This window comes from Chenopodium album, chromosome 2 (genome assembly GCF_948465745.1).
Source record: "Chenopodium album chromosome 2, dcCheAlbu1.1, whole genome shotgun sequence".
Lineage (NCBI taxonomy): Eukaryota > Viridiplantae > Streptophyta > Magnoliopsida > Caryophyllales > Amaranthaceae > Chenopodium > Chenopodium album.
The window spans coordinates 84123358-84145118 of record NC_137835.1 but is presented as its reverse complement, the minus strand read 5'-3'; the positions used below and the strand labels follow the sequence as shown (position 1 = coordinate 84145118).

Sequence of the window (21761 nt, the reverse complement as noted above, 5' to 3'; positions counted from 1 at the left end):
AAGAGTGAAGAACCAATTATTGAAACATAAATTTATTAAGAAGATGATATTTTTGTCTTTTTAAATTTACATATTTTTAATTTTTTCGGTATTTAGGTTATTTTGTACTGCATTTAATATTTGTGTAAATTAATATTGATTGAGAAAATTCTATTAAAACTCCACATGTTAATTTAGATGTTTCTATGGTAGTCATCCTTAGAACCACTTGATGACTACCTCAATATTTCATTTTTATTGGCTGATTTTTTATTTTTTTTGTTTGTCAAACTTTTTAAAAATGATTTTTTTTTCTTTTTAATGTTTTTGTAATTAGAAATTATTTATGATAAATTTTTTAAGTAAATTGAAAATTCTGATGAGAATGATATATATCCTATCCTCGAGCATATGATATCATAGAACGATCCTCCACATTCTGCCGTCAAAAAGTAAAAAAAATCCGCTGTTTGGTTCTCCTCTAACCCTAGTAGCCATTCATGGAGGTAGAGGCAAACATTAGACCATTAAATGAAGGCTCCACTTCATTCTTCAAGACGGTATTCAACGGCCTCAATGTTATCATAGGTAAATTTTACTCGTCATTATACACTCGAATGTATCTTGTACACCTCACTTGAAATTTCAATAAATTTTACTCATGCGTATAATAGACACGCTAAAAAGTGTTACAAAACTCACATTAGTCATAGAACAATTATCTTCTGTTTTAATCATTTTTTTTTTTTCTTGAATTAGGAATTGGTGTATTATCAATGCCGTATGCCCTAGCATCAGGAGGATGGTTAAGCTTAATCTTGCTTTTCGGCATCTCCGGCGCAGCGTGCTACGCCGGCCTATTAACAAAACGATGTATGGACGCGAATCCTAGGATCAAAACATACGCCGAAATCGGAGAATTTGCGTTTGGAAAAATAGGCAAAAGAGTGTTATCAATAATACTATACATTGATCTTTATTTAGCATTAACAGGTTACTTAATTGTAGAAGGTGATAATTTACATGATTTATTCCCTAAAGTCAAGACTAATTTTCATGGGATTAATATTGGTGGAAAACAAAGTTTTATTATGATTATTGCCGTTGCATTTTTACCAACAGTTTGGTTAGAAGATCTAAGTGTTCTTGCGTACGTTTCGGCCACGGGTGTAATTTCGGGTTTTGTAATTCTTGCATCTGTTTTATGGGTTGGTTTATTTGATGGTGTTGGATTTCATAGTAGAGGTGAATTAATCAATTGGAAAGGGATTCCTACAGCTATGAGTTTGTACATGTTTTCTTATAGCGCGAACCCTGTTTTTCCTACCTTATACGCTTCCATCAAGAAGAAACGTCATTTCTCCAAGGTACTTTTTTTATTTAGGTTGTGTTTTATTTATCTGAACTTATTAAAACCTATTTTTATTGCATATTGATCGATTTGTGTGTGTATGTGTATAAGGTCTTACTCATTGGATTTTTCGGTGCAACCATATGCTATGCTACAATGGCTATACTTGGTTATATGATGTTTGGTTCAGCATTACAATCTCAAATAACATTAAACCTTCCAACGCAGAAGCTAAGCTCAAAAATCGCGTTGTATACAACATGGATAAGTCCATTATCGAGGTATGCATTGATGATGGAGCCTGTTGCAGCTACTACTGAGAGTTGGTTTCCAAAATATCAGAAGAAAAACGGGTTCAAAATTGTACTAAGAACTATCTTGGTTGTTTCACAAGCGATCATAGCGATGTCAATTCCATTTTTCGGAAGTCTCATGTCTCTAGTTGGAGCCTTAATAGGTGCGACAGCTTCGATCACAATTCCATGTTTATGCTACCTTAAGATTTCGAGTAAAAATCGGAGGAGATCGAATGAGCGGGTGTTCATCATGTTGCTTGCAGTTCTAAGTATAGTAATTGTTGTAGTTGGTACTTATACATCCATGAAAAATATTATCAAGGAGATCATGGTTAGACAGCATTAGGTTATTTAGTTTTAATGTTTTATCATGAACACTTCAGATTGTAAAAGTATACATTTTAAGTTATTATATCTATCTTGTATTAAACAGATAGGTCGACGTCTTCATTTTTTAGGGCACGACTTTACCTGCATGGTTACTAATCAAGCAAACGTTGCTGAGTACTCAGGAACATAAGAGCAATGTCACAAAATAGTAACGAACTAGGATAAGATTTGAGCTAATCGTCGTTTTAGTACATTTATAAGAAATATGAACAGAAGAGGATCTCCAAGAAGCCCCAAAATGAGATCTTCAACTGAAGAAGGTAGCAAAATACTAAAATCAGTTCAAATCTACACGGTTGGGCATCAAAAGACAAAAAAACTAAAACTGTACACAGCTGTGGCAAGTCGATCCTCAGTAACTCATTATCTCTTGTAGCGAAACCTAACCTTCAGCAAATATTGCATCTTAACCTGTAAACAGTCAAAATGCATAAATCAGTATCTCATTAGCACAATGTCAGTTTGCTGAAGGTTACAACACCCGAGGTAGAGGTCAGATGATTATTGTGATATTAGCCCAACAAGATAATAATCGAGTCAGTCAATCATATTAAATTAAGCAGCAAACACCCCAACATTCATGTGCATATTCCAACCAGAAAACATCATATTTATCATGTGCCTAAGCTTATATTAGCATGGTCCACAGCTAATTGACAGTCTGACTTTAAAGTCAATTAGAAAACAAAACATATACTATTTTGCATGAATTCATCTTGAGACGTTGTTTGACAGATATATTTAATCCTTTCGATAACACCCTCCCACCCCAAAAAAAAAAAAAAAAAAAAAAAAAACAAGGGACAAAACTTCGCATCATGTAAACTATCGATGGTCATATACTGTTCATTCAACCAAAAAGGTCCTGCTCTTAAAAAAAAAAAAGAGATGTTAAGAGAAGATAAGCATAAAGGTGTAGGGCATAGAGCAGTTAATCATAGTGCATCAAAATCATTTTTTCAAATCGATCTGATACGGACAGTACTGCTAAGGTGGAGCATAAAGAAGCTGAATATTAGAAAATGCAATAGAAACAAAGAGTTCTGATGATATCTTTTCAAAAGCAAACAAATTATTTGAAACTTGGTATGGTGGTATTCCTTGGAGCTATTTAAAATAAGAAGAAAAAAGGGACTTACTTGAGCAGTGTCATAAACAATATACTCATTGTACATCAGGTCAGATGTTTTATCTTTAGAATCCACTGGTTTCCCACAAGGCACAACTACCTCATCCCGCCATTTTGCAAATCCAGCCTCATCAGGCACTTTCTTACCAAGTCCTTTGGTAGAGTGCTTCCCTCTTGGAGGTTTGTCCATGTACTTTAATACATAACAATGAAATTAGGAAAAAGCTCGACCATGAAGGGTCATACATATACAGAAATTAGAAAAGCTTCAAGAGAAGAAACAGATGAAATTATGACAACATTATCAAGGAATGTCTGTAAATCATTTTGAAACATAAACCCATCTCTTTAGGATTTGCAAGAGTACATAAACATAGCTTCATAACATCATGTCTACCAAATTTTTTTGTACACTTCTTTTGTTCCATACAGGGGAAAGATACATACCCCGATACCCTTATTACTCAAGATGCAATAAAAATAACTTTAAATAGTCTCACCTGGGCTTTTTTGAGTTCATGAACCTTCCCAAGAGCTACTTCACTCAATAGCATCAAGCCCACTGGATTTTTCTTGTCAGTGAAGCAATACTGTGCACTCTTGCTGACAAGGTCAGCAAAGTAAACCCCTTTGCCAAACTGCAAGATAAATTAATTTGAACTCAGTCAGGGAAATATAGCTGGGGAATTCTAGCTAAACTTGCTCATCAATCTGCAATAAGTTTGCATGAGATGACATGGAATGAATAAGTGGCAGGACTAACCATGTAACCAGTAGCTGGAGCCTCAGGAGGAGCAATTCTGAGTCCTTGGCTAAGGATCCCAACAAAATTTGTCAATCGGGAACCTGAGAATATTTATGCATCACAACATAGATTAGCCCCCACATAAAGCATATTACCAACGCTTTAGCATGAAACTAAGTACAGGAAATCATATTACCATGCCAAAGGAGCATTCTGTTGCCAAGCTTCTCACGCTGAGGTGCAAACTTATCAAGCTCTCCTTCCCTCTCAAGTGAGAAAACTTCTTCGAGTTCAAGGCTCCATTCCTAATGTATTCCGGAAAATATAAATAACTATATAAAAGTTGGTTTGAAATTCTTGAAGAGCAATATAAACATTGACCCACCGTATGTGTAGGGGCATGAGTAGTGAGAAGATACTTCTCAATTAATTGATAATCTTCACTATCATGTGACAAGGGTACCATATCACACTGAAGCTTCTTATACTTGGTGTCAAGAGGTTCATCACTGTCTGCATCAAAGCCCACCAATCTGGAGGCTATTTCAATGTCCTGAAGTGCTTCTAGCATTTTGACCTAGCATGGAGATTGAGGAAGATTTTTTTTATTAAACAAAAAAAGCAAAAGAAGACAATTACACGTACCAAACAAATAGTGTATCAGCTTAGTTTCTCTACCAAAACTAAATTTAGCAACAAAGAAATTTATAGACTTGGGGCCCTTAATTTTTCAACAACAGAGGGCTGTTAGGCTTCGCAGATATATGCCTGGATAACAGAAAAAAAAATCTCTTCCCTGCACTTAAGTATGTTGATATTGTTGAACAATTTATCTCACAACAAAACCCTAATACAAACACTCCAACAAATAGACAGATCCACAATGAGAGAGGGGAAAAAAAGCATTAGAGTGTGGCATACCTTTGACTTGAAATCATCTTCATCTCTAATTACATGAGGATGAATAGAAGGAATCATAGTGAAAAAGCGATTACTGGCATCAACAATCAAGCTCTCTTTAACAGAAGGTTGAAGACCCGTGTTTTCCAACAAATTTTGTATCTGTGTCAAGGCCTCAAAACCTGACAGATCAAAGATGATAATAGTCACGGACAAAAGAACCTTATCTTGATCAAAGTTGACTAAAAACTATACAGTAGTGCCAATGCAATAACACCTTGTTGGATATTGCTCTTGCTCAGTTTTCCAAGCGGCATCTCAGACAGGTTGATCTCAAACTCCAACATAGCAGCTCTACAAAATACATATGAACTTAAGTAAATCCTTAAGGGAGGAAAAGAAACAGAACACAACTATTTAGGATCACAATTCAACCTATAAGTTTCCACATTAAAAAGCATCTTAATCAACTCTTTTAATGCAGGGGCTAGTTTGCTGTTACTATCATCCAGATTCTTCTTTGGAGCCTGCTTATTGACCCCATAATCCTGAGACATGACAAGAAAAAAAAACACTATAACAGCCGGCAACACACTATGGATATAAGAAGATAATAGAGATAGAGCAGAGTAATAGTACAATATCTAATGGAAAAAACCGTCCAGGATGCTTCCGGAAGTTCTTTTTATGCACCCAAGCTTCCCAAGGATTCCCAGTTTTCTCCAGAAATAGCCGTTTGAATTCTTCAATTGCATCTGATTTCGACATTTCCTCAATTTTGCTACTTCCAATTTTCTCATTTCCAACTCGACCCCACTTCCGAAATACATGGCACTCTTGACCTTTATCATCTTGTATAATTTGAAGAATATAATAACTTTTTCAGAGCACAAACAAACACCAAAAAAAAAAAGGTTAGATTAGCTGCAGCATATGAAGAAAAACTTTGGTTAAAAGGCAAAGCAATGCTGAAATCAATATCAAAGATTAAGATTACAAGACATAATGTTAAATCCAATAAGTCATATTTTATCATCAACAATGAGGTCAACAACTCAACATGTAAAGACTAAAGAGCATTAGAGCACTAGGAAAAATAAAAAATAAATAATAAGCACAGTCAACTGCGTAGTGTGATAACAGAAATAGCTAGTAACAACTGCAAAGTGTGTCAACTGTTTAGCAAAAGCATGAAGACAAAGGAAACTCCCGAAGTGGGGATTCTTCTGAAGGCAATAGTACTCTGCCTAGATATAAGAAAATTCATATTTTACCAACCTGTTAATTCCGGATGACAGGTCAGACAGGCTTAGAGTAGTGTTATAGATGCTGGGACCTTCCTCCAAGATGTGACCAGAATCTTGCAGACCAGAAGCTTCATGAACAGCACTTCGCCCTTTAACTTTGACAGTAACCATGCTAGAAGACTCCCCAGTGGCTTCCATTTTGTACAGATTAAATGGAAGCTTCTTCTGCTTTTGGATGCAGTTAACCAGATACTCTTCTCTAACAATTGGGATTTTCATCCTCCTGCCAATACATTATCCAACAGTGACGCAATTAATCAAGATATGCAATTAGCAAAAAGGAGTGGCAATCTGTAACTGTTCTGCGTACCTTGCTTTCTTCAGCTCGGCATGTTGATCACTAAGCCCGCCACCCACAACCAAACAATTTGTATCTGCGATATAAACAGTAAGTGCCCCAAAACTTTCTGCAGGACTAAGAATAATTAAAATTTTATCAACTAAAACATCCAATCAGATAAAAATGGTGCAAAACCTTTCTTGATTTTGGCATGGACCTGGCCTCCAGCCCCTTCGATTTTGCTTCTAAAATCTTCCTGTATCACATTGTCAGCCATTCAGTGTGGACAAAATCAAGAACATGAATCACAGTAGCAAGCTAAAACATGGGTGTGTAAAAAATAAAAAAACACTCCCAATCCGTAAATTATAAATGGGAGGAGAATATACCACAGTTTCTTTAGGTAATCCAGCAATAGCAACTCTAAGATCCTCCAACTTTTCATCTTTAAAAGACTTGAGTTGTCCATTAGCACTATGATTTCCATCAGACGTGTTGGAAGCTGAAGGCGGTAGTATCCTAACAGGTTTAGCTGCCTTTTGTAACTTAAACCACTGTTCAAAGTAGATTAAAAAATTGTTAAAATCTCATAAAGTCATAATTGATCATGGACCAAACTTTGAACAACATACCTTAAGAAGATATTGATTATCTGTCTCTTCTGGTAATTTCCACTTCCCTTTGATTCTTTCAGGTTGATTAGTAGAGTAGGAACATTTGCTCCACTCTGAGATAAAGCCGTGGCACTTATACATGCCTCCAGAAAAGGAAAGATGACCAGAACACATAGGACATCTTTTGAGCGCTCCAAACATCATGCCATCAGCACTAAATGAAAATTAGGGACAAAAAAAAAACACGCGTTTAAAACTCGTGCAACACACACACACACACACATACTTACTACTATCCACATTTTATTTTTATTTACAACACCAGATGTAACATTTAATACACAGCAACCAATATGAAGTTTATTATTATTGAATTCCAATAAGTTACGGTCACATTTCCTAAACATTACTCTAAAATGACTATGAAAAAAAAAAAAAAAAAAAAAACTGTACAGCTGTGCCTCGCCACATCACCAACAATTACCCACTCAGCTAGCAAGGCATGTCTAAGATCTTTTTAAAAAGTACATGCATTTTATTCAAAAACTTTGCCTCAAGAACTACTAATCATGCATTTGAGAACTAAATCAGAACAGATAATAATCTTATCAACTACCACAGGTTTAAAAAGGAACTTACCAACGGTCCCTCAAGTCAAGCTCTGAGCCCGATGTACTTTGTTCATTGGCTTGAAGCATCTGTCGCAACTCCACAGTTGAAACATGTTTCTTCAAATCATCTTTCAGATCCCATAACGCTCTGGTCTGAACCTCCAATCTACTTTCCAAAGCAGCATCCCCACTGTCCAAAGCTTTAGTTAGAGAGCCACACTGACGGATCATCATATCAGCATCAGTTTTCACAATTTTGGCATCCTGATCACTGCCACCAGCATTTTTCCGCTTAGCCCCATCTCTGGTTTTTGAATCTTTTAAAAACTTCTCACTACTTCCTAGACCTACAGGCAATAATCACAAGAAAAGACAAGATTTAACAGCAGTGGCACACTATCAATATAGTACACGGAAAACAAAAAAAGAAACGAAATATAGAATAACTGAATAATGAAGAACTAGTACCACTCTCTGCAGAAGGAGCTTTTCCCTTAGCAGCAACTTGGACTGAAGCTTGATCACTCGATGAAAGGCTTTGCCATCCAGATAATTTATCAGGAAAGGTGGAAGGATATGACTCCAGGAAACAAGTGGCATGATACCATGACAAACCTCTAGAAGCTTGGCCATCAATCTTGGCAGATATTCGAACCTGCTTGAATGTTAGAAAATACTGAGGAAAATCATTTCACAATCAAAACTAATCCCTTCTACTAACCAATTTGAAAAATATTATCATAATATCATTAGTATCACTAACTCAAATATAAGTTGTTTCTACTTTCCAACATGTATATGCATAATTCAATCTATTTTGAGATGTTTAAATGAGCTCAATTATATTTGTCAAAGACTTAAGTTGATCCCAAAACAAGTCAGGATTCACTCTCAAGTAATGCACAAGCATCTCATCAACAATCCTATTAAGGTTTGCATGCATACATACACTGGATGTGCGTACTTATTTTTTGTATATACATGTATATAAGGCCACTGTCTATGATGAGAAGTTCAAAATTAAATGGAAGCAAGAAAAAATCGACCCTTCCACAACAATAGATAAAGAGCACAAGAATCTTTTAAAAGTTAGACCAGCTAGTTCTGGAATGTAATACTCGCCTGTCCTTTAATTATCTTTTGGCTACAGCCCTTGCATGTCGCACGAGAAGTTTGGGACACTTCAATACCATATGCTGCAGGAGCAGACGCAGGAGCAGCAGCAGCAGCAACAGTGTTACTATCCAGTCCATTGCTATCTACATACTTTCTGATTTTCTGCTGATCTTCCCATCTAAGAGATTCAATGCCTTCAATTTCATCAATGCTGAAAAAGAAAGAAGGGTGCTAAACTCAATCACACCTTCAGCAATCAATCTAAAAAAAACAAGGTTGTTCCAATTATAGCCATATTTTCCAATCAATTAATTTTTATAAGCACTTACGATTTAATCTGATTCGCTTTCTTCATTATGCAGGTGGCATGGTGCCACATCTGGTGAAGAAGAACAGTCAACTTAGAACACTTTTATAAAATGAAAAGGAAAAGACATCCGCTTAACATTTGAAAGCCGGATCATTAAAAAAAACACACACACACATATAGCACGTGATGGTAAGTATGTAACAGCATTAAAGAGAATAGCAGTTGAAGTTGGTTTCAATCAGCAATAATGCACAAACATCTCATACTTCACATATATAAGAAACTGATATTCAGAAAGTAGATTAGAGTATAATGTTGAAAAATAAAGTTTTCTTTATGAGAGTTGGAAATGATGAAAATATAATCAGTTCAAACCATCTCAGTTGGAAGTAGATCTTTGTCATCAGAAAATACGTGCATGTCAACAAAGAAGTCCAAAGAAGCACAAAAAGTAGCACCACACACCGCAGCAATTTTTAGTAGTTCAGAGATTGACAAGCAAGCTAGCTGACCATATGAAACAGAACTAATACTCTAACAGAATCAGCAACAAATAAAGCTTTTTATCACACACCTCAGACCACCTTTGCCTACCTTTCTTAGCCACAAAGGTGATTGCCACACTTCAGTATGATGAGGTGATGAGTTGTGGTAGAATTTTGGAAATGTGAACCCCCAAGTTTACACCTTAAAAGGATCATATTATAGCAGCACATGAAAATTCTAACTTTTTAACACTTAAACTATAGGCCTGGAGCTATGAACTCCTAAGTCCACGTCCTGCAACTAGTACTCCCTCCATCCGGAAAGGCCGGAATCAATGGTCATGTTTATGGTGTAATATGAACTCGTAATGTGACAACTAAATCTAGGCACATAGAGTATAAAAGTAATCTATAACTACAATACAATTTTTTTATTTTTTTTTTATTTTTTGTTAGTACAACACAAATTAATAGTCATGATTTCTTCTCTCTCACTCCTGTGTTTGCATGTAAAACACCATGATGAATTCAAGCAAGAAAAAATCAACTTATTAACACATGATGTTCTAGTTCAAAAATTCAATTCAATCATCTCATTTATAATTTATAAGACTATATCACTAATAACAATGCAAAAATCAATCACAATACAGTTCAATCACTAACCTGAAAACTAGAACATTACAATGAGTCCACAATTACCCACTTAATTCAATTTCAATAATTCCGAAAAAAATAATTCCAGAAACCCTTTTCCCATTTTTTTTTTCTTTTTTTCCAAATGAGTATCAAAATTTACAAGAATTCACCTCGAATTTGGAATTTAACCCTCAAAAATTGGGGCCAAAATAACACAAACCCAGAAAGAGAAACAACCAAAAAAAAAAAGGGTGATGAATTATGAAAATTAAGAGAGAAAAGGTAAGGAAATTACAGGCATGAAACCATCAAAATGTGGAGATTGAACCATTTTGCCAAAACGAAGAATTTCTTTAGCAATGTTGTTCTTGCAAGTTCTACAAGCAGCCCTCGCTGATTTCGCATACTCTGCTTTCCATGGCTTCTCTGGGGCCGCCATTTTCTCTCTCCTTACTTTCTTCTTTCTCTCCTTTTTCTGCTAAAAATGGCGCTGTTTTTTTTTTTTTTTTTTTTTTTTTTTTAATAATCGAAAAGGAAGAATAAAGAGGAGTATGAAATTTTTTGAGGGTATTTTTATTTAATTTTTTGAGAGTGGAGTAAGGTCACTCAACATAAACTGGTTTTATCATAATTATGATCAGCATCGAATGTACTCTAATTTTCCACACGAGAACGAATTTCTCCAGTAAAAAAAAAAAAAAAAAAGAACCTAGAAAAGGGTTGGTTTTGAACTATTGCGCAGACGGTACTTAACCTTGTTCGGTAATTGTTTTATTTTTACAGGTCGATTCAGTTTTTGGTGTCATATTCAGATAAACGAATTTGAAAATCTTTGTCATTCTAGGTTGTACGGAGTAAACATTTTTTCCGATTATTTGCAAAAAAAATTGAATTTATTAAACAACTTAAACACAAAGTTACCAAGTATGAGTATAAATAAATGTGCTAAATTGCTTGTTTTAAAAACAGCTTTAGTGAATTTCCAAACAAGAAAAAAAAAATCGTGAATTTAATCATCTAAACAAAATAACTCCCTTTTAGGTGCACCTGAGTGTAAGATAAATGTCAAATCCTTCAAGACTTCACCTTCTCTCAATATGTTGTGATACTAAATCATTTTTAAGGAATCACTCTTAGATGTCAGCCCCTTTTCTATGGAGAAACATCAACACCTTTTAAGGAAAATTTGGAGCACAAAAGTCCCTTTAAAAGTGCAGCACTGAAATGGTGTGATACTGGGATATCAAAATGTATGATTAAGCGTTCGATGATCAGTTGGCAAATATGGAATTGAAGAAATCTTTGGTTGTTTGATAAAAGGAGAATTGCCCATTATTTACTTGTAATTAAGCAATATATCTCCTAGGTAAATTGGAACTAAACCATGAAAGAGATGAATGTCCTAGCCAGCCATCAGAACATTAAGATTCGCATTAAGATTAAGATGAACAAATTTTTGTGGGAACTGAAAGAGCATCCTGCAAGCACACGCCCACACAAAAGATTCACAAGAATTATAGCTGTTGGTTTGATATCCAGGTCAAGAACAACCCTTTTCTTAGTGTCAAAATAATTTATATCTTGTATATCACCAAGTATATAGTATGATAAACCTCAAGGAGGGTAAAAAAATGCTTCTGACATAGAAGGTTAGCCTTCCAATGATTAAGCAGCTTCCCCAACAACAGGAATTTGCATGAAGAGGTACTGCAATCACAAAAATTCAAGAATCAGAAGCTCTATACCTGGCAGATTAGATCTTAAAGACACGTCTACAAATAGTAGTGTATGTACCTCGAAAGATTTGCCAGATTTTTCAAACTCAAGCATGCTGAGAGCGACCTCACAACTCTGTGAGACTATAGGCTCAGGGTCCTTGGAGAATTCCTCAAGAAGTGATATACTTTTTTCATCTGGAAACCAGGCAAATGAATATAGTGAATTAGTGATCAAGAATACACCCAATTTAGGCGAATTGAACAAAATAGCACATAGTAAGTCAATGCAGCTTCCTGACTAACTGGAACGCGTTGCAGGGCAAGTGGAGGGACAAAATTCTTCAAGTCATTCAAGTTCTCATACTAACCAGTAGTTAACCAGACCAAAAAACAACACCCTAAGGCCTAAATTGGCTAGTTTTCAAAGCTTCAATTTAAAAGCACAAACTCTTCAATAAATTTATATTATCATGAATCTCATGATATCATATAAAGTGTTTTCAAATTCCTTACATTAATCTTAAGAATTTATTAGCATACCTGCAATTGAGCCAAGAGCTTCGGCAGCTTCATGTCTAACCATTGGGTGCTCAGCAACATCTTTTAGAACCCTAATGAGGGCAGTTGATGCAACTTTATTTTGCATTTGGCCAAGCACATAAGCGACCTGTCTTCAAGAAAAGCATACATCATCCAGTGTTAAAGGAGATACCCACACATAGGATTAGCAAAAATAGTCCTTGTACCCATAAAACATGCATACATAATACAAAATTACAAATGGCAGCAAGTTTATTTGAGTACCAACAACCACTTAAGCATACAGTTGATGCTTAAGAAATCATCAGTCTGAGTTTGCAAATCTATGTTCAAGAAATATTTATCTAGGGCATTAACAGATGTGAATAATTAATCACTCAAAGTATCTGAAAAATGACATGCTGAGCGCCAAGTACTGCTAGAGTGTTTTAAATCATCAGGCTGAGTTTGCAAATTTGTTCAAGAAAACTTTCAATAGGGCTATTGACTGATGTGTATAAATAAGAAAAGTAACCACTCAAAGTATCTGACAAATGACATCCTGAACCCAAACTACTGCTATGGTATATAACTAACCTCGTGGCGCAATAGAGCACTTTTAGCTGCCAGGGAATCAACAATTGCAGAGATAGCCTCATCTCCCCCATCATTGCGTAGAGCAAATAAGGCGGCATATCGCTCGTACATACCCTTTCCTTCATCTAAGAGCAAATCCCTTGAAGATGGAAACAGCTCAATAAACATTAAGATTAGCAATCATCCTTGCCCTAAAGCAACCACTATTATAAATTACACAAACCTTAGTTCAGATACAGAAGAGCAAGAAGATGGGGCAGCTGGGTCAACTGACAAATATGGAGATGGACCTTTATCTTCAGACTTATTATTTTTCATTTCCTCAATCCTATGCAGTGCCAATTCACATGTTTCTCTAACCTCTGGAGCTGGATCAGAGACCAAGCTTTTTTTTAAGAGAGGAACATTCATCTCTAGGCCTATAGCTCCGAGAGCCTCAGCAGCCTAAATAAAATGGACCAAAGTACAGATAGGATCAGAAATTGATGGGTGACATTCTAGAAAAAGGACAAGTCAATCCTTAACAGTACACTCACTTCATGACGAACAATTGGATGTAAAGAAAAGTCATTGAGAATGGATTCTAAGGCAGGAATAGCATCCGCATCTTGCATTTGGCCCAATGCAAATGCTGCTTCGTGTGCCAACAAATTTGAAGCATCTCTTGTAGCTGCAAAATGGAAGTCGCACAAGATAAATTAGTCCACTAAAATACAATGATGCATGTATTTGCCAAAGCATGTAAATGGTGTGTAATAAATGGTTAAGGGTGGGCAGTGTAGGAACATGTAAATAAGAACAGCAATTTAGTCATATTACCACTTTGTAATAGCAAGTTAAGAGTACCAGAAGGTCAACAATGCACCCCCAACACACACACACCCCGGCCTCTTTGCCAGTGATATGAGGGATATAAGTCAATTCATCAAGAGAGCTAAGCCAACTATTTCACTTGCACCCTTTAGCAGATTGTAAATAAATAAATAAAAAATAAATAAATAAATAAATAAATAAATAAATAAATTAAAAAAAAAAAAAAAAAAGGCACACATTTATGGACACATATCTTTCTATAATCACTCCTATAATAGTTCTTGAATTGCTCATAGATTTAAGCAGTTAAGCTTAACAAAGTTGAAATTCAAATCTACCCTATGAGGTCAGTACTCCCAGTCCTCTAATCCTCTCCATATACAAGTCATGAACCATTCACTAAACATGTAAAGAACCTTAAGTTACAGTCCAGAAGCTCAAAAGCTTATCTTAGTGTATAGTAGACAATCTAGACATAATGAACTTTCAAGATATCACCTCAACTCTTTTACGCTCATACTTTGCTACCTATAGTGGTATCCTAAATCATTAATTGCTTGCTAGATATTGTTGTGCCTAAATTTTTACTGCAGGTTCAGATTTCTGCAGGTTGCTAGGTTGCAGGTCACAGGTTGCTAGGTTACACGTTACAGAATGTTACGTGTAACCTAGCAACCTGGTTCCATGTATTAAACAAAATCAAACAAAGATATTTCCAAGGAATATTCTAAGAGAATCCAAGTTTGAACGAAGTCAAAGTTGTTATAAGCTTTCCTACAATCAAGGAGGAGATATTTCCTACCAGGAATCAGTCAATTGGAAATGTTAAATGTATCTGCACCACAAATCAATCCACATTCGTTGAAGACCCAATCAAGGAGTCAAACTACTTCTACTATTTTCATGGAGGACACTCCCACTATTCTCCAACTAACCAGCAGCAAAGAACAAGTCAAAAGGCAATGGATAAGCACAAAGAGAACATGACATGAATCTCGGAGCTGAACCTGGCAGCTAACTCCTACTTTCAAGGAATCATCAAAGAAGTTGTTACAAGACTTCAAAAGACTCCCCTATTATAAATAGGATGGAAGACCATGGTAAAAACAGAAGATACGAGCCCTAGGCAACATATTTCATAATCATTAGCAATTAGTATTAAATTACAGATTCATTTTTAGTCACAAAACAACCTGTATTGTACCTGTAATTCATTCTCAAACTAGTAGATTGGTGGACTCAACGCCACCCGCAGTTTTTACCCTTATTCCTGGGGTTTTCTGCGTCATCATCTTGTGTCTCTTCTTCCCTTTCCCCTTTGTTCATCTTTCGTAGGTTATTCACACCCATTCTTTGAACCTACGCTATCATTCATATCCTTATTAATCTAGCTGTTGACCTATAGAACCTGGTCGAATCTAGCGAGCAGATTTTGGCCAAAACAGATATCAGAACTAGTTGGAAGGTAAATACAAGTCATGCAAAGCTAACACTAACATGAGTGTGCTTATAAACAAATTATATGACCTTACAAGACTACATCATAGAAATGCCCATGCTACCGAAGAAGCGAAGAGTGCCGGACATCATACAGGAGGGGTTTAAACTGCATAGCCTGACTGACATGTGAGGGTTCTAAAGGCAACTTAGATCATCTATAGGATCGATTATGTTATTGTTAGATTGGTCCCAGTTCAATGAATACTGAATCATATACAGTAAATTCTTATCAAACCTATGTTTCAACTCTTAGTCAGTAGGCATTACAACAAGATGGCATGATCATGAACTAGGAACAACGCCAGCGAGTAGGCTAACATTACAATGCAGAGTAATTCTTCAAAAGCAGAATTACAAAAGGTCGGGAATACACAACACGGCTTTTAACTAAGGAGGAGATAATAAGTTAAGCAATTCCAATAATATAACTTCTGTAGTTTTCCAATCTTTGGGCAGTTGTTCAATAGGGTTGCATCAAACCCCGGGCATTTCCAAACTAGGTTTACTGCAATTTAGCTAATACAGGGATAAAATGTGTACACTTAATATTAACATGATTATTGGTTTCGACTTTCGAACCACCAAACAAGCTCTCAATTCCCCCTTGCTCATAGTATACAGCAGAAATCATCTACATCTAGTTCAGTGAAACATGTATGTCCCAATAGGCCAATACTATGCCTAAAATCTTGATAGAATGTAAATGTTCCAACCACTACTTAGTTTTGATACTACTTAACTATAAACAACATACTAAATGCATCATAAAATAAATTAATCCAGGAAACAACCCAACATAATTTGTCACTACAATTGCACAAAAATAAAATCCCAAAAAATAAAACTTGTTCACTAATTCCTATATCAAATAATACGGAGTACTTAGAAACAAATCCATGAAATTTGTATGAATTTAATCCAACAAAACCCAAATTCAATTCCCATAAATAAATTTAGGAAAAGGAAGAAAAGTACCTAGAATAAGAGCATCACGAGGAAGGTGGCCTTTAAGATTTCGGAGAGAGAAAAGAGCCCTGAAACGTTCAGAAATGGGTTGAGATTGATCCACAAGCCTCTCGCATAGAAATTTTACAGTTTCTTCTGAAGCTTCAAATGAACCCATTTGATTTAATTCACAAAAAAAAAAAAAAAAAAAAAAAAAAAAAAAAAAAAAAAAAACCCTTATTTTTTGAGCAATTAAAACGAAAACCCAGAAAATTATATGATTATGGCAGTCAAATTTTTGCAGAGAAACGAGAAGAAGGAGAGGAGAATCAGATTCCACCTCTTCTCTTGCTCTTGGTCTTGTTTCTCTTCTTTGAAAGAAAGGAAAGGTGGGAGCTTTCAAAACCCAGCGAAAAGGGAGGGTTTCACTTTGTTGGGTGATGTTCTTAATTTGTTGACTTTGAGGGGTAAAAAGGTCATTTTGTTATCGTGCTATCGAATCACCCTAATCCAAAATAGACCGACTAGACTCGATTAAATTTTGCCGTCAATATTTTTTTCTTTTTGGTATTAGAGAGCCACAAGAGCGGAGATGAGAATCAATCTCAGAATTTCCTGAAATAGGAAGGAAGCTCTAAACACTTGAACTAGACTCGATTAAATTAACATATCATGAATTTAGATGACTCAAAAACTAATACTCGCATAACACAAAATTGAATATGGTTAAAATTGATGTATTTTTAACAATTAACTTATTGACAATAAACACCAAGTAATCCGACTAAATTCAAACATAAGTAAGTTTCGACGTATGAAAATAGTTTTTGGGTAATCAAAATGGACTACAAAGCCATCTCTCACATATGAGGTCAAGCATGAGCAATCAAACCGCGTGCTAGCTTATGTCATGTGGTATTCATGCCTTTGTTTGTGACATTAATCAACTTATCAATTATAGTAAATTTATGTATTACAACAGATCTAAATGTATCATAAAATAATGTTTAGTTAGCTAAAGTCCTATCATGTGGGCTAAGTAGTGCACATATTTTGTTGTAGTCTTGTAGGCAGAGGTGATCTTTGATTGTGTTAGGACATTTGGTTATGCTATATAACCTATGCTGACATGCATGAGCAACTTTGCAAGTTCTTTCTTTAATCAATATCCATATGTACATTTTTTATTAGGTTTTTAGTTAGATGCATTTTGAAGATGGATTTATCAATCATTGTATTCATAATAGAATAGGAAGTGGGTGTGAAAAAATTTCAAAATAAAAAGGAAGTTTTCACCTAGCTAGTGTGCATAAGAGAAGTGTTTTTTCATGTTTTTTGTGCAAAAAACTAGGTTGGAGGATTCAATAACCAAATCACCAAAAGACTCTATAATAACTAATTACTCACCGATCACTATAGTATTAGCGCCACCACTAGTCCCCCATCCCCCTTAACTCCTTTGATCTACTAGTGCATTTTCGAGTAGAGCGAGCTAAGCATGGGCCAAATTGACATGAAAATGATCCGACACATTTATAGGCAAGGAATGTACATTGCCATCATTCAAAGCGTGGCATGAACACGACGATTGACTCGTTGACCTGTCACAATATGACATCGCACATAGTTCAAATCATGCATAAACTTTATTCATAAAAGATCAACATAAACCCAACACAAGACAACAAATATTTTGAATGACTCATTCCAAACACAACATGATGAAACGCGAGCCTACACAACCCGCACCCATATCTACTTTCCAGCCAATGCAATTGTGGATTGTTCACCTACAATTAGAAGTAAAGAGCAATCTAGTAACTTCCAATTCTACCCCTTGTTTTCTTTCCTTTTATTTTTTGGTGTGCATTTGTTTAATGGATAAACAGAGTATCAATCGAAAAAGGAGAATTCTCAGGTTCAGGTAAATGACTCATCATCACTCTTTCTTTTCCCTCAATTTCCTCTTCAAAAATAAACTTGCGTTTTCTTAAGATCCCAATTTTCTCTCTCCTCCATTTCTAATCAAACTCTCCTCTGATTATTTCGGTAAACCCTAAATCTGACCCCCAATTCTATTAATTAATTTCTAATTTAAATGTTTCGCTACTACTTCACCAATTTATGTTCTCAATTACGTTTTTTTCGTTTTCTTTTTCAGATCACTGGAAGCTTGATCACTTGTAAACTGCGTTAATTGATTTACCATGAATCCGAGGAGGTTTGCATCCTTAATTTCTTGATTTTTGATGTTGTTTTTTGTTCAATTGATTCATACGATTGCTTGCTTTCCAGTTTCCCTAATTTTATCTGCATTTCTATAGTATGATCAGTGAATAATTGATTTTATTGTTAAATTTTTGATAGTACTCGATTCTTTATTGGTGGCGATGCTTTGAATTACAGTGTGATTTATAACTCTTAATTGCGGCCTTATATGTGTCAATGTGTCATCAATTGTGTAGCAATGCTGCAAACTTTAATACCGCGAAAGTTTCTTAATCGAGGCGTTGTTTTGATTTATAAGCTATTAGAAGGGGTGAGATTCTGTCATTTATTAGATATGATTGCAAGTGTTAGAGTTAACAATGTGCAATTAACCTTCTACTGGAAGCTGTATATGTAAAAAGAAGCATATTCTGTATCCGAGCTGTTGTTTTGTTTGCCTTATGGACCTGTATGTTCGTGTGATGGCGTGTGTGAAAGCTTTTTTTAGTTTGTTTCTTACGGAAAATGAGGTGATCCTTTCTGCGATAGAGTTGCCCATTAATGGATTGCTAAATGTGTTGCTAGCTCAGAGTAAAGGGAAAGGATTCAGCATCTAATATCTTGCTCATATCGGTGCATTTTGTTTGAAATATATCAAGGTCTTAGAATGTAGAGGACTAGATACTAGTAGATGTAACTAGATGTAGCATCCAATTGTTGTGCTGTTTTAAAGTTGGGCCGAAGAATTTTTATGCTTGGGGAGTTTGAGTTACTTCTAGACATTAATACATACTTCTATGAACTATTGTGATGTAAAAGTTACCAAGAAATCTTTGTAACATTTCTGCCTTTTTGTCTAGATGTTGATCTCCTTACTTTGTAGCAGAATGATTTTCACTGTTTATGGTGCCTTACATCTACATCTAAAGTTTCCTATGGTTTTTTGTTTGTATGCAGGGATTATAGAGGGTCTAGAACTTCTGCTTTTGATGGCATTGAGGAGGGAGGTATCAGGGCCTCATCCTTGTATTCCTCTCATGAAATTGATGAACATGACAATGATACAGCACTTGATGGGTTGCAAGATAGAGTTAATCTTCTGAAAAGAGTAAGTTATTGTTTCCTTGGTTTACAAATGTGTATCTTTTTTATTAACTCTAGGGGCTACTGCTACCTTTATCAATGTCCCAATTACTATGTCATATTTTCCTCCCGCCTAATCCACTGTTAATTGCATATGGGTTCAAGTTTTAGTTTGTACTCAAGGTCTGAGAATTGGTTTTCTTTGAAGTAAGGATTTGCTTGGTAATAGCGTAGCAGTTTGGTTGCCTTAATGTTCTTTGGTCTTCAAACTTCTGGCCTGAATTTGTGTATGCCCATGTAATAACCTTGTGAACACTAGAAATTACAGTGTCATTTAATTTTTTTTTGGCTTAGAAAATTTGTTAGATTAAGCCAGCTAATCTTGACTAGCTTGAGGTGAGACAGCATCAGCATGTGTCGCACAGCTAATGTGAAAGGGTAGTGTCCATCTCCAGTTTTCTAAGCGTGCTATAAGGGTGAAATACATGTGCTGGCATTGATAGATATCTTAAGTCTAGAACCTGGGCATCAAAAAGGAATCTGGTTTTGGGTAAATGCAAAATACTATGTTGCAAATGCAGTTTGAGTGGCAAGGAATTGATGACTGCTTCACTTATCATTGATCATTGGAGAAGCGGATGCAAATATGCAATCATTCCACATATTTTCAGGAGGGATGCCTTTAGTTTGCAAACGATTACTAGAGTGCTTCTAGTATTGTGTTATTCGCAAGTTCAAAAATAATAAAGTTTTTCTAGAATTATGTTAAAACTGCTATAATTGTTTACTGTCACCCTACTTAGAGGCAAATGAAATATTATATCAAGAGGTTACTTCTACTTGTCTGCAAACTCTGCATACGTAAATTCAAGGGCCCGGTGGATTATTCTTTTGTGTCCTTGTTATGCATTCATATTGTACCTAAAATAATGGGGTCAAATCATGCTACTTAATTAATATAAGCATGAATTCTTAGAATACAAGAGCAAAAGGTATATGCTGTGTATCCCAATTCCCAAGTGTTGCACTTATGTTATGTGTGGATTTGAATGACCAAAAACTAATTTGTTGAATGATATTGCGCTATATATATGTTGCAGTTAAGTGGTGACATAAATGAAGAAGTTGATGCTCATAACCGGATGTTGGACAGAATGGTATGTTTGTGACAGTCACTAGCCCCATATCTTAAATGGTTATATTTTTTTTCATTTTGCTATCATTGTGAGATTTTACTTGAGACTTATATTAAATACTCGTTTAGGGCAACGAAATGGATGCATCTCGAGGATTTTTGTCAGGAACTGTGGATCGGTTTAAGCAGGTAAATTTGATTGGCTATCCACACTCCCCCATACGCTGATAATTCATTTCTTAGTCAGCTGTTACTATGTGCTGATAAAGTTTCCCATTCTCAGGCATTTGAGACCAAATCAAGCAGACGAATGTTCACTCTTGTGGCCTCATTTGTGGTTCTTTTCCTTATTATCTACTATCTTACTAGATAATCCAAATAGCTAAAATTGATACTCCGTACAACTCCAGGCTTTTTATCTGAAGTGGGTCGCTGCCTCAAGTCTTTTCTTTCTCAGTTGCCGTGTTTTCTAATTTCTATATGAAATTGGTACAGCAGATTGTAAAAAAAATTGCAAAGCCATAAGAAGGGTACTTGAATGTATGAAGTTGTTTGTAACTTGTAACTCTGCTTCGTTTGAGTGTGATATCAGATATTTTTAGTTGAATGTATGTTTCTGGCCTTTGTTCAGCTGTGAACATTCTTCTCGTGTGGAATTAACTGTACATGCGTCTTTAATTACTCCGTGTAACATCTCACGATGCTTCTCATGCTTGGCCAAGAGATGTTAGAGCTTTTGTTTTTACAAAGTTTACATTTGCTATGAGTTCTAACCTAGGGTCCTTGTGTTAGATTCCTCGAAGGAATGTCACCATAGGCATCTTATCAAGGTTTCTCGACTGCGAAAGAGGACAAGTAGATATATATGACTTCATACTACGGCAAAACATCCAACTATGAGTGATAGAATAATACAAAGTAGCCTTTTCATTTTGGCTTGAAAATTCACTTACAAAAATCATTTCCAAGAACTTTTAGTTTTACATTTGTGAAAGTTTTGTATTAGTGGTTTTTTCATCAGCTCATCAGTGATTGTAATACCTAGTATAAAAGGATGGCGAGACGAATGAATGAAAAGGAGTTTGCTGCAC

The 21761-nt window shown here is 35.5% G+C and overlaps 4 protein-coding genes across 5 annotated transcripts; 2 read left to right on the top strand and 2 right to left on the bottom strand.

Annotated features, from left to right (window-relative positions):
* The first annotated feature begins 479 nt into the window (after positions 1–479).
* On the top strand, positions 480–2146 carry LOC145577990 (amino acid transporter AVT1I-like). Its single transcript, XM_081635403.1, has 4 exons — positions 480–567; positions 739–1346; positions 1442–1957; positions 2060–2146. Exons 1-4 carry the CDS (start codon positions 480–482, stop codon positions 2144–2146), a joined length of 1299 nt encoding a protein of 432 aa, XP_081491529.1.
* On the bottom strand, positions 2113–10798 carry LOC145604446 (poly [ADP-ribose] polymerase 1-like). The gene is made up of 20 exons (XM_081660339.1): positions 10448–10798; positions 9048–9097; positions 8725–8929; positions 8071–8257; positions 7631–7949; positions 7010–7205; positions 6767–6931; positions 6573–6633; positions 6408–6471; positions 6069–6320; positions 5430–5667; positions 5226–5338; positions 5068–5144; positions 4812–4972; positions 4276–4467; positions 4087–4195; positions 3909–3991; positions 3646–3783; positions 3156–3338; positions 2113–2427 (listed from the first exon to the last, which is right to left on the bottom strand). The coding sequence occupies exons 1-20, from the start codon at positions 10589–10591 to the stop codon at positions 2380–2382; spliced, it is 2985 nt and encodes a 994-aa protein (XP_081516465.1). The 5' UTR covers positions 10592–10798; the 3' UTR covers positions 2113–2379.
* A 767-nt stretch (positions 10799–11565) lies between these two features.
* LOC145591228 (deoxyhypusine hydroxylase-like) lies at positions 11566–16667 on the bottom strand. Its single transcript, XM_081647634.1, has 7 exons — positions 16275–16667; positions 13523–13656; positions 13210–13430; positions 12987–13125; positions 12411–12537; positions 11947–12065; positions 11566–11859 (listed from the first exon to the last, which is right to left on the bottom strand). The coding sequence occupies exons 1-7, from the start codon at positions 16420–16422 to the stop codon at positions 11818–11820; spliced, it is 930 nt and encodes a 309-aa protein (XP_081503760.1). The 5' UTR covers positions 16423–16667; the 3' UTR covers positions 11566–11817.
* Positions 16668–18070: 1403 nt separating this feature from the next.
* On the top strand, positions 18071–21300 carry LOC145591213 (bet1-like SNARE 1-1). Of its 2 annotated transcripts, none has more exons than XM_081647618.1 (6): positions 18071–18168; positions 18406–18465; positions 19410–19560; positions 20636–20692; positions 20800–20859; positions 20954–21300. In XM_081647618.1, exons 2-6 carry the CDS (start codon positions 18452–18454, stop codon positions 21041–21043), a joined length of 372 nt encoding a protein of 123 aa, XP_081503744.1. In that variant the 5' UTR covers positions 18071–18168; positions 18406–18451; the 3' UTR covers positions 21044–21300. The 2 variants fall into 2 exon arrangements, with proteins under 2 accessions (XP_081503744.1, XP_081503750.1); XM_081647624.1 differs by having other exon boundaries at positions 18152–18293.
* Positions 21301–21761: the final 461 nt, after the last annotated feature.